Source organism: Hordeum vulgare, chromosome 6H (assembly GCF_904849725.1).
Source record: "Hordeum vulgare subsp. vulgare chromosome 6H, MorexV3_pseudomolecules_assembly, whole genome shotgun sequence".
NCBI lineage: Eukaryota > Viridiplantae > Streptophyta > Magnoliopsida > Poales > Poaceae > Hordeum > Hordeum vulgare.
This window is the reverse complement of record NC_058523.1, coordinates 281,056,929-281,074,038: the sequence shown is the minus strand read 5'-3', so window position 1 is coordinate 281,074,038 and position 17,110 is coordinate 281,056,929. Positions and strand designations below refer to the sequence as shown.

General features: G+C 50.1%; 1 protein-coding gene across 2 annotated transcripts in view; it reads right to left on the bottom strand.

Moving 5' to 3' along the window:
* Positions 1-17,110, bottom strand: part of LOC123406267 — a 124,401-nt gene that overhangs the window by 74,658 nt on the left and 32,633 nt on the right. For both annotated transcript variants that reach the window (XM_045099752.1, XM_045099753.1), the window contains exons 16-22: positions 13,358-13,453; positions 8,302-8,369; positions 7,489-7,591; positions 7,201-7,413; positions 5,716-5,943; positions 5,512-5,621; positions 5,034-5,130 (exon numbers count right to left, since the gene is read on the bottom strand). In XM_045099752.1, the coding sequence (XP_044955687.1) occupies positions 5,034-5,130; positions 5,512-5,621; positions 5,716-5,943; positions 7,201-7,413; positions 7,489-7,591; positions 8,302-8,369; positions 13,358-13,453 (915 nt within the window). The remainder of the gene's footprint in view (positions 1-5,033; positions 5,131-5,511; positions 5,622-5,715; positions 5,944-7,200; positions 7,414-7,488; positions 7,592-8,301; positions 8,370-13,357; positions 13,454-17,110) is intronic.

Sequence of the window (17,110 nt, the reverse complement as noted above, 5' to 3'; positions counted from 1 at the left end):
AGCTTGATGTTAAGAATGCTTTTCTTAATGGTGAGCTGCGTGAGGAGGTGTACATGCAGCCTCCACCTGGGTATTCTGTTCCTGATGGCATGGTATGCCGTCTTCGTCGCTCTCTCTATGGCCTTAAGCAAGCCCCCCGAGCCTAGTTTGAGCGTTTTGCCTCTGTGGTGACTGCCGCTGGTTTTTCACCCAGTGTTCATGATCCAGCATTGTTTATTCACCTTTCTCCTCGTGGTCGGACTCTTCTTCTTCTTTATGTTGATGACATGGTCATCACTGGGGATGACCCTGAGTATATTGCCTTTGTCAAGGCTCATCTTAGTGAGCAGTTCCTTATGTCTGATCTTGGACCTCTTCGCTACTTTCTTGGGATTGAAGTCTCTTCTACCTCTGATGGCTTTTTTATATCCCAGGAAAAGTATATCCAGGATCTTCTTGCTCGTGCTGCTCTTACTGATGAGCGCATTATTGAGACTCCTATGGAGCTCAATGTTCACCTCTCTGCTACTGATGGTGATCCCCTGCCTGACCCGACGCGCTATCGTCATCTTGTTGGCAGTCTTGTTTATCTAGCTGTCACTCGTCCGGATATTTCTTATCCGGTTCATATTCTGAGTCAGTTTGTCTCTACTCCCACATCGGTTCACTATAGTCATCTCCTCCGTGTTCTCCGATATCTTCGGGGCACGATCTCTCACCGTTTATTCTTTCCTCGCTCCAGTTATTTACAGCTTCAGGCCTATTCGGATGCTACGTGGGCTAGTGATCCTTCCAATCGCCGTTCACTTTCTGCTTACTGTGTTTTTCTTGGTGGTTCTCTCATTGCCTGGAAGACGAAGAAACAGACCGCAGTTTCCCGTTCGAGTGCAGAGGCTGAGTTGCGAGCGATGGCTCTTTTGACGGCAGAGGTGACTTGGTTACGGTGGTTACTTCAGGATTTCGGTGTTTCTGTCACTACACCGACTCTGCTCTTATCTGATAGTACAGGAGCTATTAGCATTGCGCGCGATCCTGTGAAGCATGAGCTCACCAAGCATATTGGTGTTGATGCTTTCTATGTGCGCGCTGCTGTGCAGGATCAGGTTGTTGCTCTTCAGTATGTGCCCTCCAAGTTACAGTTGGCGGATTTCCTGACGAAGGCTCAGACTAGAGCACAACATGGTTTTTATCTCTCCAAACTCAGTGTTGTTCATCCACCATGAGTTTGAGGGGGGGTGTTATTATAATACAACTCATGTACCCTTTTGTATTTATCCCAATATATAAGGGGTTTTCCTGCATATAGTCCATAACCTGTACATATATCGGCCTATGGCCTCATGGGAATACAAGTTGCTTATTCCTAACACTTAGTACATGCAACTGTAGTTGCTTGGTAGCAGTGTATGTATTGACGCATGCTGAGCGGTTGACCAAGGGATTCTTCATCAAGTTTCATGTCCGGACACCCCCCCCCCCTCAGAATGGAGTAGGCGAAAGGAAGAATCGTCATATTCTTGAGGTTGCTCGGTCGTTGATGTTTACCATGAATGTGCCTAAGTTCTTGTGGGATGAAGCAGTTATGACAGCCACATACCTGATCAACCGGACACCTTCCAGGATACTACGCATGAAATCTCCGTTTGAGTTACTTGTTAGAGATAATAAGTTTGTTGTTCCCCCAAAGTTGTTTGGCAGTACCTGCTTTGTTCGTGATCGCCGACCATCTGTTGGCAAGCTTGATTCTCAAGCAGTGATGTGTGTCTTTTTGGGATACTCTCCTAGTCAGCAGGGCTATAAATGTTGGTGTCCCTCTGAAAAATGCAAGTTTGTAAGTATGGATGTTACCTTCAAGGAGTCTGAGCCATTCTATGATGAGCCGACTGATCTCAGTTTGCTATTTACAGAGCTTGACCACCAACACCCTATGCATGATGGTCAAGAGGGGAGAACGAGGTGTCTCATACTCATGGTGATTCGGTCGGCATTAACACTGATAATGATGTGCAGGTTCAGGTCCAACCAATAGTGGGTACAGTTCCGGTTAGTACTCTCACTGATGATGATGTGTGGGTTCATGTCTAACTAACTGTCGATACACTTCAGATTGGTGCTCTCCAGGTTCCTGTTCGGGATCGATGGCAGACCAATACCTTGGCGTACTCTCGAGGGAAACCACAAGTACAGGGGGAGCAACAAGGCAGTGAGGCAAGAGCACACGGGGAGCAGCAAGACAGTGAGGCAAGCTCATCTGACACAGTGGAGCTGCCCATTGCGTTGCGAAAGGCTACACATGAAGCACCAAGGAAGGGTGAAGTAGCAAGGAAGGCTCTACCAAAGGATGATGCTTGTGATGACCTTGATATTGGAAATTTCGTGTCTTATTTATCACCTTCATATAAGGCGTTTGTCGCCTGATCCCTTCAAACTGTGTCAATCCCAAAGGATTGGAAGGCTGCAAAGCAAGATCCGAAGTGGCATGAAGCGATGATAGAAGAGTTGGAAGCACTGAGGAAAAACAAGACATGGGTACTAACCACATTGCCGGCAGAGAAGAAAGCGGTGAGTTGTAAGTGGATCTATACAGTGAAACAAAATCCTGAGGGGAAGGTGGAACGTTACAAGGCCAAATTGGTCGCAAGAGGATATAGTCAAACTTATGGAATTGACTATGATGAAACGTTTGCGCCCGTGGCAAAGATAAACACGGGTAGGATATTGATCTCTTGTGCTGCAACCTTTGGGTTGAAGTTGCATCAATTCGATGTCAAGAATGCCTTCTTGCATGGTGAGTTGCAGGAAGGTTTTGGTACTTCAGAGACCACGGGGAAGGTATGCAGGCTGAAGAAATCTTTGTATGGATTGAGGCAATCACCGAGGGCATGGTTTGATAGGTTTAGACGTGCCGTCCATGGTATGGGGTATGGTCAGTGTAACGGTGACCACACGATGTTCTACGAGCACTCTGATCGGAAAATCAGCATTCTTGTTCTTTATGTAGATGACATTATTATCACTGGAGATGATAAGGAGGAAATAGAGAGATTAAAGGGTTGTCTGAGCAAGGAGTTTGAGGTAAAGGATTTAGGCAACCTAAAATACTTCCTTGGCATTGAAGTGGCTCGGACAGAGAAGGGCATCTCTATGTGCCAAGGAAAATATACCTTGGATCTCTTGAGTGACATGGGCAATGAAGGGGTGTCGTGTTGCCCCTCCTCCAATTGAACAAAATCATCAAGTGACAGCACAGTCAGGCGAGCTAGTGAGTAAGGAAGATTATCAGAAATTGGTTGGGAGACTGTTGCACTTGTGTCATACCAGGCCTGACATTACGTATGCTGTGGGGGTGGTGAGCATGCATGAACCAAGGAGTGGGCATCTTGATATTGTGCACATAATCCTGAGATACTTGAAGGGGACTCCGGGTAAAGGATTGTTGTTTGGGAAGAGTTGACATCTTGAGGTGGATAGCTATAGTGATTCTGACTGGGCTAGTTGTCAAGATGATAGAAGATCAACTTCTCGCTGTTGTGTGTTTGTGGGAGGAAATTTGTTGTCATGGAAAAGCAAGAAACAACCTGTTATATCTAGATCAACGGCAGAAGCTGAGTAAGAGCATTATCTCAAGGGTTATGTGAGATGCTCTGCGTGAAGTATGTACCGAGTGAGTTGAAACTTCTAAGGAAGGGACGTGTGACAAGCAGTCAGCTATAGCCCTTGCTAATAATCCAGTTCGACATGACAGGACAAGACATGCTAATAATCCAGTTCGACATGACAGGACAAGACATGTGGAAGTTGATCGCTTCTTCATTAAGGAGAAACTTGATGCTGGGATCATCAGTCTTACTCATGTCAGCTCTGGGCAGCAGTTTACAGATTGCTTGACAAAGGGACTGGAAACAAAGGACTATAACTTAGCATGTGACAAGATGGGGATGATAGATATCTACCATCCATCTTGAGGGGGAGTGTTGAACCGGTATGGGCTGTCTCGCCCATCTCACTTATGCCCACAAGGCCCAGTCCTTGTGTGACCTAGAAAGGGGTTCTCCCAGTCCTCCAGAGGAGGAGCCGCCACACACACAGACTCACAAGTTCAACTAGGTTCGGCTCTCCTCTTGATCTCTGCATTAGGCAACCCTCTATTAGAAGATCAAGGAAGTTGGGTATGCTCCATGCATATGCCAGGCTCACAATGGCACAAGACTAACCGCCAACACCCTATATTTAGTAAAGCCTATTACAACTTTAACTTCTAACATAGAAGAACTTGCAACTTTAACTTCTAACATAGAAGAACTATTGTTTACTGTTGCTTCTGAGATAAGGATGTGTTTTCTGGCAAGCCACATGACAGGTGAGCAACAACGATGATTTAAAAACATCTAGATCTCCTTTGTAAGAGGATGTCATATCAATCGAACTACAAATAATATAAGATGAAGAAATGAGTATATATATTACACTAAAGTCTCAATTCGACTAACTTCGGTTATAGGACAAGGACTGAGCATCAGAAATTTCACGCACAAACAAGCAATTTACTTTAACTAAATAAATAGGAATAACACATGCCAAAAATTGAACACTTCAGCTCCACAGCAATTCATATGCATGTCTCTGCAAATGCTGGAGCCATGGTTTGCTGACCAGAGAAAATGAGGGGGGAAATGGACTAATGGAGCCACCCAAGACCCTTCTATAATGCTATAAAATGTCGAAAGTGTTGGAACTGGACATTAAAGAAAAAATGCAGCATCAGAAATTCAGCAACAGTGAATCTCGTATTGTACATTCAGTCAATTATGGTTGCAGGTAAATTAACTTCTTGTCTAGTTTTCACACTTAAATGGCTCTTCAAGTTTCAACATTCAATAAAACTGTGAATCTGTTACAGAGCCTTTAACATTTGCTCTTTATCTGTTGCAGCTACAAGCTGTTTCTTAGTCAAGAAAATACAAGCTCAGAATTCCCATGATAGTCTAACAATCATATGTAGTAACAGAAAAGTCCGCAAAGTTAAAGAACGGCAAGAAGGCTAAATAGTTTACCTTCTGCATATCTGCACCCCTAGAACACACAGCAATACTGTAAAGAGACCCACCAACACTAGTTGATGGCACATCAAATACTTGCCGGCTTGCCATGCTGCAATATCAAATATTTAAACCCATGTAAATAACAAAAGGTGAAGGTTTTTCTTAAAAAAATAAGGGTACTATTTTGAGCAACAATGCCAATATAGGACCAAATGTTCACATTTATAATATTATCTTCTAACTTTACCAAAACAAAATTGGAGAAAAATACTAAAATCGAGGAAATACAATCCTGTCTGCCTTTACAATTCCTTCGGAACTTCTCTTAGAATCTCATCCACTTGCGAAGTACAACAACAATACAATATTTGCTATTCATTGATCAGAAAGACTAACACCAACAAATACACATCCATACTATGCTAAAAACATAATGAATCATGTGTTTGCTTGTCAATGCGGGGATAATCGAGGAAAAGATATTACACACCTACAACACCTTTGGTAATTTTGGGACAATTCTGACTCCAAGATATACAAATACATCCCAGATAATACAACATGACAGGCATGCCACTCAGCTAATGAATAGCCGAGGCCCTTCACCAAAAAATAAACAAAAGCCATGTTACTTAAGTGAATAAATACATTGTAGTAGAACACTGAACTAAAACAGAAAGGGGCAACTTCATACCCTCCAAACCAAAGTTCTAGCATCACCAGCAAGATCAGCAGGATACCAAGGCGCCAGATTACTATTTTCATAGCTGCTTGATTCTTCATTATTGTTTCCCTTCAACTGGTAAACTACACCAAGCAACTCGACAATTTTGCAGTACCTTTTTGGTGAGAAGTGGATATCCAGATTGGGTACTTGAAAAGAAACACGGGTCGATGGATAACTCGGATGTGGAACTTTGATCTTCATGCATACAGAATTCATCAGGGAATGCATTTATATTAGCTTCATAGAAAACTAGCGAATGACTTGAGACTGCATTAATATTGGAACAGACATGTACAGCTAAATATCAAGAAAGTCTCCGCACGTGACACAAGAAAACGAATGAATGAGGTAGAAATTGGTGATGGGACAAGGACACACTCCATTGGGCTTGGGTGGTGCCTGGCTGCATCGCACCCAAATCCACGGAAGGTGCGGTCGGACTTGTAAGGTATTGTGGGGACGGGTCTTCTCTTTTATAATAGTTTATTTCTTGCCAAGGAAATACAGATGTTCCTAGTCCCACATATAGAGCTGCCCCTAGCAAACTCGGACTAAACTAACATAATCTTAACAAAGCACCTAATTTATTTATTGCGAACAAATCACTATCTTCTGAAAAAACGAGCTGAGAAAACTTTGCTTATCTAAGCAATAGCCCAATGCTGGTGTGCTTGGTTTCCTGTACCCACATTTGCAATGAGTGCATGATACCTTTGCTCCATGAATACCCACAAAAACAAAAAAAAAGTTAACACGCAGAATTTCAATGCTACAATCCATCCCTGCAATTACAAACTGAAAAAAAAATTGCAGGTGTGCAGGCCACTATATGTACCCAGTTTTAAGAGGAATAGATTATACCATCATAAAGGATGACAAATGGGTCACGGTCGCACAGGTCCACATGTCAGATTGTCAGTGCACATGGGATGGCTCACTAAGACATTATAGTGTCTGTTGTCTAGCAGCGCTTCTCTGCAAACACATTTTAATGTACCCAGAGAATCTGTTGCAGTCATCTTCAATTTGAAAAGCAAGTAATAGGTTTAATCCGGCAATTACTCGTATTACTCATGCAACCACCGCTTAACGAGGGCAAATGGGTGTTTACGAAGTTATGTCATCTCTAGTGTACTACCACCGTCTCAAAATATAAGACCTTTAAGCTCGGAGGTAGTACCACCTAAACGGACTTCATAAACTCATATGTCAGTTTCAATAAACTCATCTACAAATTCTAAGGCAATAAGATGAAAGAACCACAGTGCGTTAACAAAAGATAGCTCCGTGAAATAGAATAAAGAAATCATGTCATTCGCCACCTACATTGGTTCCCACATTTCCAGTCAACAGGTCATTAATTTGCACAGCGTAAAACTGAAAAGAAAATGGAATTATTGGGTCTAGCAAACTGTTAACTACTCAAAACAAAAGGACTGTCATCTACGTTACCTGGTCAATTATCACTGACATTCCACAGCGATCAAGAAGAGAACAAAACTGATTAGCATCGGCAGTAGGACCTGGGAGCACACTGTGAGACAGATTTTCTGGTGCGGAATATATGCCTTCAGCTACATCACAAACAAGAAAAGCAGCCATATCCCTGCCGGCAATATAAAAGCGTGAATACAAACTCTGTCTTTCTTCATCCCGTGTTCCATCCTACAATTTAACATAACAGTTCATAAAAACCAGCAGAAGAGTGTGCTATATTCAAGTACTGAAACCCAGACTTACTCTTGTATGCAACGTAAAATGGCCAAGATCCAGAACAAATTGCTCACTGCCGCTTAAGGGAATCCTAACTTTCGGTGCATCCAAATCGATCTCAAGTCCAAATCTAGAAATATTACAGGAAATAGTGAGCAAAAGATAAAAAAGAATTAACAAATTATGGTAGTCCCTCCTTTCCCTCGCAAGCCACACAAGTCATCACCCTCCCATCGCCCCATGCACCCAGACCAACCCACATACTCCACTCGGTGGCTCCCCCATGGCCTACGCACTCCGATGGATTACGGCAATTACTATGATTGATCCATCCTTCGCTAAGGTGTTGCTTAGGCGTCACGGCGCTTGGGCGTCGCTTAGGCGTCAACGCGCAAGGTGCTTGGGCGTCGCTTAAGGCGTCACAGCAGTGAATGCTCGCTTTGGATCGCCTTACTGCCTTGAAAACATTGGTCCATGGCCTCGCCGCCGAGCTAGCCCACCTCCTCGCCTTGCCTCATCGATGGACTGGAGATTGGACGATGAGTCCTTCCTCACAATACTATGGAGAGATGCCTCTGCCACGCTCAAATTTTCACCTCCAACCACACTCAGGAACATGCGAGAACTCCAGGGATTTCTCGGAAGACAACGGGAAAAGATATGCTGCATGCATGCTACTCGTAAAAGGATAGAGAGATGAGCCGAGAGATTTGGGGTAGTTTGGGGAGAAAGGGTGGTAACCCGGGAAAAAAAGCACAAAAAATACACCTTACACATAGGAACGGAGGGAGTATTATAATGTAATTAAGACTGAGCACAGCAATAGGGGAACAAATGTACCTGCTCTGCTCTTCAAGTACCATCTGAAGCTGCTCCTGAGCCCTACGTGTAACCTGCTCTAATTTAATCTGCAGTTCAAAATGTTAAAGCAATCGTTACAACATTGTTAGGAATATGCAACTTAGTATTCCAATGAGGCCATAGGCCGATATATATACATGTACAGGTGTGGAACATATGCAGGAAAGCCCTTATACAATGGGATAAATACAAAGGGGCACATGACTATATTATATATACTCTAACACCCCCTTCAAACTCATGGTGGCTGAACAACACTGAGTTTGGAGAGATAAAAACCATGTTGCGCTCTAGTCTGGGCCTTCGTCACGAAATCCGCCAACTGTAACTCGGAAGGCACATACTGAAGAACAATAACCTGATCTTGCACACCAGCGCGCACATAGAAAGCATCAACACCAATATGCTTGGTGAGCTCATGCTTCCCAGGATCGCGCGCAATGCTAATAGCACATGTACTGTCACATAAGAGCAGAGTCGGTGTATTGACAGAAACACCAAAATCCTGAAGTAACCACCATAACCAAGTCACCTCTGTCGTCAAAAGAGCCATTGCTCGCAACTCAGCCTCTGCACTCGAACGGGAAACTGCGATCTGTTGCTTCGTCTTCCAGGCAATGAGAGAACCACCAAAATAACACAGTAAGCAGAAAGTGAACGGCGATCTGAAGGATCACTAGCCCACGTAGCATCCGAATAGGCTTGAAGCTGTAAAGAACTGGAGCGAGGAAAGAATAGACGGTAAGAGATCGTGCCCCGAAGATATCAGAGAACACGAAGGAGGTGACTATAGTGAACTGAGGTGGGAGCGGAGACGAACTAACTCGGAATATGAACCGGATAAGAGATATCCGAACGAGTCACGGCTAGATACACAAGACTGCCAACAAGATGACGATAACGCGTGGGGTCGGGCAGGGGGTCACCATCAGTATCACGAGGGTGAACATTGAGCTCCATGGGAGTCTCAACAATGCGCTCGTCAGTAAGAGCAGCACGAGCAAGAAGATCCTGGATATACTTTTCCTGGGATATAAAGAAGCCATCAGAGGTAGAGGAGACTTCAATCCCAAGAAAGTAGCGAAGAGGTCCAAGATCAGACATAACAAACTGCTCACTAAGACGGGCCTTTACAAAGGCAATATACTCGGGGTCATCACCAGTGATGATCATGTCATCAACATAGAGAAGAAGTGTCCGGCCACGAGGAGAAAGGTGGACAAACAATGTTGGATCATAAGCACTGGCTGAAAAACCAGCGGCAGATACCACATAGGCAAAACGCTCAAACCAGGCACGGGGGCTTGCTTAAGGCCATAAAGAGAGCGACGAAGACGACATACCATGCCATCAGGAACAGAATACCGAGGTGGTGGCTGCATGTACACCTCCTCACGCAGCTCACCATTAAGAAAGTCATTCTTAACATCAACCTGAGATACAGACCAGTGGCGTGCAGAGGCCACGGCAAGAAGTGTACGAATAGTGGTCATATGGGCCACTGGAGCAAAAGTCTCGTCGTAATCATGACCATGCTCCTGCTGAAAACCACGAGCCACAAGACTAGCTTTGTAACGCTCAAGAGAACCATCGGAGCGAGTCTTAACCTTGTAGACCCACTTACAAGTGATGGGTCGGACACCGAGAGGAAGGGAAACAAGATCACATGTACCAGTGCGTTCAAGAGCAGCAATCTCCTCTGCCATCGCAAACTGCCATTCGGGATGAACAACAGCCTGATGATAAGAAGTCGGCTCAAGAACAGCAGCACCAGCGATGGAAAAGCCAAGGCGATCAACAGGCGGACGAGGACGAGAACGCAAGCCATAGGTAGGCTGAGACAAGGATGACGACACATCCGCAGAGGCATCCACGGGACGTGAATTACGAGTGTAACACTTAGGAAAAGATGGAACAACGCAAGGAGGAATCGCCAAGGTAGAATCGGGGGTTGGTGACGAAGAAGTCACCGGAGATGAAGGTGCAGAATCCGGTGACATGCTAGGCGAGGAAACCGTGGAAGATGGTGGCGGCAAATCGACAAGAGATGGAGAAGCAGAGGTAGCGGAACGAATAGATAAAGGCTCGATGGGGTGATAAGTGTGTCAGGAAAAGTGAGGAAAGAGATATCCTCCACTGAAAAGGTCGAGGAAGATGGGCGTAGGTAAAAGGGACGAGACTCATCAAAAGTCACATCCTGAGAGATACGCATCCGACAACCGATAGGATCCCAACAACGATAGCCCTTATGCTCATCACTATAGTCTAAGAAGACACACTCAACAGACTGAGTGGTCAGTTTGGTGCGTTCGTGAGGGGCAAGAAGAACATAGCAAACACAACCAAACAAGCGAAGCATCGAATAATCGGGAAAACGATCAAAAAGACGCTCGAAAGGAACACCACCCTGTAGAGCAGCAGAAGGTTGTAGATTGATGAGATAGGTGGAGGTGGAGACGACCTCAGCCACAAATGAGGCGGCAATCATCAATGCACGAGCCGTCTCAAGAAGACGATGCTTTCCCTCAGCCACGCCATTCTGAGCGTGAGCACCAAGACAAGAGAATTGAGAAAGAGTCCCTTGCTCAACAAGAACACCACGCAACATCTTAGAAATATACTCGCCAGCGGAGTCAGCACGAAACGTACGAATGGGCGAAGAGAACTGAGTGTGAACCATGGCAGCAAAACGCTTATAAATAGACAACACCTCACTACGAGAAGTCATGAAATAAAGCCATGTGTTAAGAGAGAAATCATCTACGAAAATAATATAGTATTTATGACCCCCTTTCGAAGCGAAGGGAGCCGGACCCCATACATCATAATGGACTAAATCGAAAGGACGCTTAGACACTGACTTCCTATGTGAATATGGTAACTGAATCTGCTTGCCAAGACGACAACCCTGACATTCTAAAGAGACATCTCCTGAGACAGACCCCAAAAGACCTCGACGAACTAAAGACGACAAACGAGAACCACAAAGATGACCAAGTCGATGATGCCACTGCTGGAAGGAACCGGTAGCAGAGGCGACCGAAGCGGAGGAACTGGCGATAGTGGTGGCAGCGGAAGGAACATGAAGCCAGTCTAACTCCCAAAGACCCTGAGAATCACGGCGCCGAGGGCCAGCCCCAACCAGAGTGTGCGTGCGACGGTCCTGGACAGAACAAGAGTCAACGTCAAGGATGATGCGACAACTAGAATCAGTAAGTTGATCAGCAGAAAACAGATTCATGGTAAGTCGAGGAACATAAGCAACATCAGGGACAGAATAAGGAGAGGTAAGATTGCCTCTGCTAGCAACAGAAAGAGGAGTACCATCAGCAATGAGGACATGAACAGCAAAATCAAGCGATCGAAGAGAGGACAAAGGAGAAGAATGAGAAGACATATGAAAAGAAGCTCCAGAGTCCAAAACCCATGGGGATGTACCTAACTATGTAGAAGGTTGCTCAGTGCGGGAAGCATCAGTGACAGAACCAACAGTACCCGTCGACACGATGAAACTCCAAATTGGCCTGTAGAGCCTGGCAACAGGGGCAAGTACGACAACCAGCACTGCGGAGAGAATCAAGCTGGCGCCAGATAGCAGAACTCTGTGCATAGAAGTCACCCTGCTGAAGAGCGTGCTCCTGACGGACCACTGAGAGGTATAAGGCATCACCAGAGGGCTCATAGCACTAACGAAGACAGGTCCACATCTCAAATACAGTAGGAAGGACCAGAAACTCAGAGGCAAACTGAGGCAGAACACTAGCAGTGAGAACAGACAGAGCACCATGATACGCCTGAAGAGCCTCCTCATAAGCCAAAAACTGCGCATCATAAGCACGAACGACGGCCTCATCAGCAAGCTTAGCTGCATCCTTCGCAGCCTGATTAGCATCCGCAGGAAGAACCGGTGGCGTCGGCGGAGTGGGGGCCAGAAGAGGTACCGGACATGGCGGACAACGGACCTCGCCAGAAAGGACGCCCCATAAACGGATGCCACGCATATGGAATGCGCATGAAGCCAACGAACACGGTGTAGTTAGTGCCATCAAAAATCACCGGACAACGAGGAACAGCAAGATACCCCGATGCAGCATACATTTTTTTTGGAATATGCGGCGCTCACGGCGGCAACAGATCACGAAAACCAGCAAACGGCAGAAGACCGACGGGATCTGGCGTTCTGGAGGAAGATCAAGCGATGAAATCGGGGCATCCTGCTTCGAGCGGGGCCGACGGATCTGGCGAGCTGGATCTGGCGATCTGGCGAGCCAATCGGGGCCAGCTTGAGATTGAGACTTCGGATTCGAGCGGTACCTGCGAGAGCAGGAGGAGGAGATGGTGAGCGCGAGCTGGATCTAGCGATCCGATCAGGGCCGGCTAGGGAGCGAGGCCGAGGCTCTGATCGAGATTGTCGGCAGCTTCGGGCGGGACGAGCAGAGGCCTCTAGCGGGGGATTTCCGACAGCTTCGAGCGGGACGAGAAGAGGCCTCGAGCGGAACGGGCAGGAGGAGGAGATCGAGGCGGCGGCTTCGATCGGGGAGGAGAGACGGATCAATCGCACGAGTTGCAGCGTGCAAAAAATTGACCTAGCTCTAATACCATGTTAGGAATATGCAACTTAGTATTCCAATGAGGCCATAGGCCGATATATATACATGTACAGGTGTGGAACATATGCAGGAAACCCCTTATACAATGGGATAAATACAAAGGGGTACATGACTATATTATATATACCCTAACAAACTTCACCTACCAGTATATCCAAATGGTAAGGAGAAAACATCAAATAAGATATTACTCCTACATAAGGCCTTGTACAATGCACGACGCTTAGGAAGGTGCATAGTAGAATAAATCGGTTTTTCTTTGGCATCAGTGCTTATCTCTACAGGAGGGGTGCCTAATTAAGCGTCTGTCCTGTACAAATAAGCACCAGTGCTTACAGAAAACCTGGTTTATTTCTCAAAACACTTCCCCTAACCACCTTGCATTGTACAAGGCCTAACTGGGCCACAAGGACATATGAACTTACTTGCAGAGCGGTGGCTGTTTCCATTGCCACTGTTGGGCTGACGGCATTGCTACGTTTAATGAACTCCAGAAACCGTTCGTAACTCCCCTTCAAAACCTACAATTGAAATTCGATCAGGTTACAAATCAAAGGCAAATCAACAGCCAGAAAGAAAACATGGCTTTCAAACAACTACCAGCCACAAAGTCTAGAAATAACTATTTCTTTCTCCAAAACGCAAGAGAGCTTCGTATCATTGCATTAAGAACAACTGTAGAAGTACAACCCCCCACACACACAGACAGCACCAAATTACATACGCACCAGCAACAACAAAACAGCAACAACCAAAGCTACTAAACTAACACAGTTGACAGCAACCTCAACCTGTGCCAACCTCTCAGGTCTCCCTGGAGAAGACAGCTGATCAAGACATGCTGAATGAAGTGATTCTGTAAGAATACGTCCTCAGCACCAGTAGGAAGCTTGGAGATGGCTCTCCGCTCCGCTCCACCCTGCTCCCCGCTCCGCCCCCGCGCCCCGCTAGCCTAACTGCTGCGCCGCGTCGCCAACGCCGCCTCCGTCCCCGCCGGCCGGACCTCCCCTGCGGCCCTCCTCTCCCGCGACATGGCTCCAGTGGGGGCTGACCCTGTCGACCGCCGCGAGACCCTCTCCACCGAGCGTGTTTCCTACTGGGACCGTTGGTCGAGTTTGGAGAGCGAGTCCTCGGCGCGCTCGTACAGAGACGTCGTCCGCACTCCGCCGGCCGCTGCCGCGCCGCCGGCCGCCCTCGCTTCCGGCCGCCTTGCGCCTGCAGTCCGTCCCCCCGCCAAGGAGCGTCTCGGACCCCGCTCGGAGGTTCACCGCGTCTCGGGCGGCCCAGTGCTCGACGCCGACGGCTTCCAGCAGGCTCGCCGCAGAGAACGGCCCCGTCGCCCGCGTCGTGTTGCGCCGGCCGCGCCTTCGCCTGTGCGCCGCCGCAGCCCCTTCCCTGAGGAGCTCGCGGGCCTCTGCTTCCGGTGCCTTGATCACCGCCACTGCGTCAGGGACTGTCCTAACGACATCCGATGCCACCGCTGCCTCGCCTCTGGCCACGCTTCCCGCGACTGCGGTGGTCGGCGGCCTGCGGCCGCGCCCCAGCACTCCCCGCGCGCCGCCGTGGACCAGCAGCCCGGGCCTCCTCGCGGTGCCCCTGCCAGGGCGTCTCCCCCGACGACGCGCCCGCCCGCCCCGATCCTCCCCGCTGTAGTTCCTCCCCTGCAGCGGCCTCGCCCGCTCGATGATGCCCCCGCCCGCGTGTTCCTGGCCTAGACAGAAGAAATGGACGAGGGGGAGCTGGTGCTCGGCCGCGCGATGGTGGCCACCGTCACGGGCACCCGGCCATCTGCGTCCCTGGTTGAGGTGTCCGAGCTCGTCATGTCTTCTCTGGAACTGGAGGAGGGAGACTTCTCGGTCCATCAGCATCACCCGGAGGACTTCCTGATCCTCTTCTCCTCCCTGGCAACCATGAGAAGGTTCCGCGGCGAGCACTTCATTAGCTCGCCGCGCTTTGCGCTGTCCCTCCGGCCCTGGTGCAAGCTTGCCCACGCCGGTGCCGGCGAGCTCGAGTACCGCGTCGAGCTAGAGCTCCGCGAAATCCCCGCCCACGCCTGGCAGCTCTCCACGACGGAGCACGTGCTGGGCGGCAGCTGCTGGATCGAGCGCCTGCATCCCCGTACGCGCTCCCGCGAGGACATGGCCGTCTTCCGCGTCACCGGGCGCGCACACGACCCGGCCGACATCCGGCACGCCGCCACCCTGGAGATCATTGAACAGTTGCCCGGCCGTGTCCCGTCGGAGGCGCCACACATCAGAACACTCACCTTCCCCGTCTCCACTGCTCTCACCAAGGCGGAGCTGATCAGGGCTGCTCCGGCCGTCGCCCAGGACGCTGCGGGCAGTGCCGGAGACGGCGAGGACGGTGGCGCAGACGGCCGGCATGGCCCCGGCAATGGGCATGGTCACGGTCCTGGCCCTGGGCCCGAGCGCGCTCGCCGGCGTGGTCGCAAACGCCGTCGTACGGCCAAGGCACAGAACGGCCGGGCCGATGGTATGGCCGTGGACGCGCTTGCGTTGCTTGCGCACGCACATGGTCGCTCTGGCCGTTTAGACGACGCCGGCGCGGTGGCTCCCTGGTCGTACCAGGCCGCGCCGCGGCAGGGGTTGTGCCCCAAGCGGGCTGGCATGCTGACCTGGCCGGTCAGCAGGGCCCAGCACGCCCTCGTCACAGACGTCAGGAAAGGAAACCAGCAGGCGCGCGTCGTGACGCCCAAAGCGGCTTTGCCGGCAGGCCCAAAGCGGCTTTGCCGGCAGGCCCATCGCGCAAAGTGGCGAGCACATGCGTGGAGGACGGTTCGGCCGTTCGCATCGGGACAGCTGGCGCTCCCCCGTTCGCTGCTCAGGGCCACGATGCGGCTGGGGCGTCGACGTCGCGCACGACCGAGGCAGATACGGACGGACCCACTTCTGCAGCAGCTGATCCTATGCCCCGTCGGGATCGTTGCCTGCTGCGTCTGGCCCGCCGAGCAGCGCGTGAGGTCGGCCGCTGCACCGCCTGCCCCCCGGTCGGGGCAATTCGAGCCGCCTTCCTCCTTTGCCGCTGCTGCACCACCAAAGGCCCTTCTTGACCAACCCCCTCGGCTCATTTCGCGCGCCTTCGAGGAGAGGGCGGGACGCGCATTGCCCTCACCCGCCAGCTCGGCTAACGCCACCCCGTCCCTACCAGCCAGCTCTCTGGAGGCAGGGCCCGCGGCCGTCGTGACCGCTGTCACCGCACCAGCACCCTTTGATGCCGATGGGACCGAGCCCTCTGGGCTGGTGGCTGACGTCGTTGTTGCTGGGACCCTGGCCGAGGAGCCCCTGCCCGCTGGGGCCACGCCTGCTCCTGCAGATGCGCACACGGCAGGAGAAATGCCCACGGCCGATGGTTCGCCTGTTGCTCGGTCTGTGTTGTCCTTGGACGCGCAACCACAGCAGGGACCGGGCGTGGATCCACACCGCGGCCGCGGCCACATCTCCATCCTGCCGAGGCCTACCTGCCAGCCGGACCCTGGGGCGTATCCAGTCAGCAACCGGGCGCAGCCTACGGTGCCAGGGCGCTTCGCCTCGCCGCCGATTACTCTGCAGAGACGCCGACCCTGTGTAGCCACCGGGCAGACATGGACGTTGGGTGCCTTCTTGTCTGCAGCCACCAAGCAACTAGATGCGATGCTGCCATCCCCCGGGAAACGCCAGCGGCCCCCTCTCAACTTCAGTCCCAGGAGGGGACGCTCCGCCGCCGTCGTCGCTCCCGCACCCGCGCCCCTCACTACGGACAAAAGGGTTGTGGTTCAGATTCTCCGCACCCTCGGGATTGTCGGCGCGAATTAGCAGATCACCCCCGTCGAGATGAAAGCTTATGACGACATGTTCGCCGCGCCGATCAAGCTTCCGGCGCTGCATGCCATCGCCGCTCTCGTAGACCGTGCGATCCCTGCAGGCCTGTCACTGCCGGCTGGTGATGCCATGGCATGCGCGCGCTAGGCTGGTGGTGCCTGTAGTCGACTTCGTGCTTATGTATCCAGGACCCCAGATAGTGGTTTGGAATGTCAGGGGCTTGAACTCGCGTGCTAGGCGTTGTGCTATCCGCTCGCTGATATGTACCACCTGTGCATCCATTGTATGCCTCCAGGAAACTAAAATGGCGTTGGTCTGCTCGTCGATTGTGCTAGACACCCTTGGGTCCGAGTTTGATGG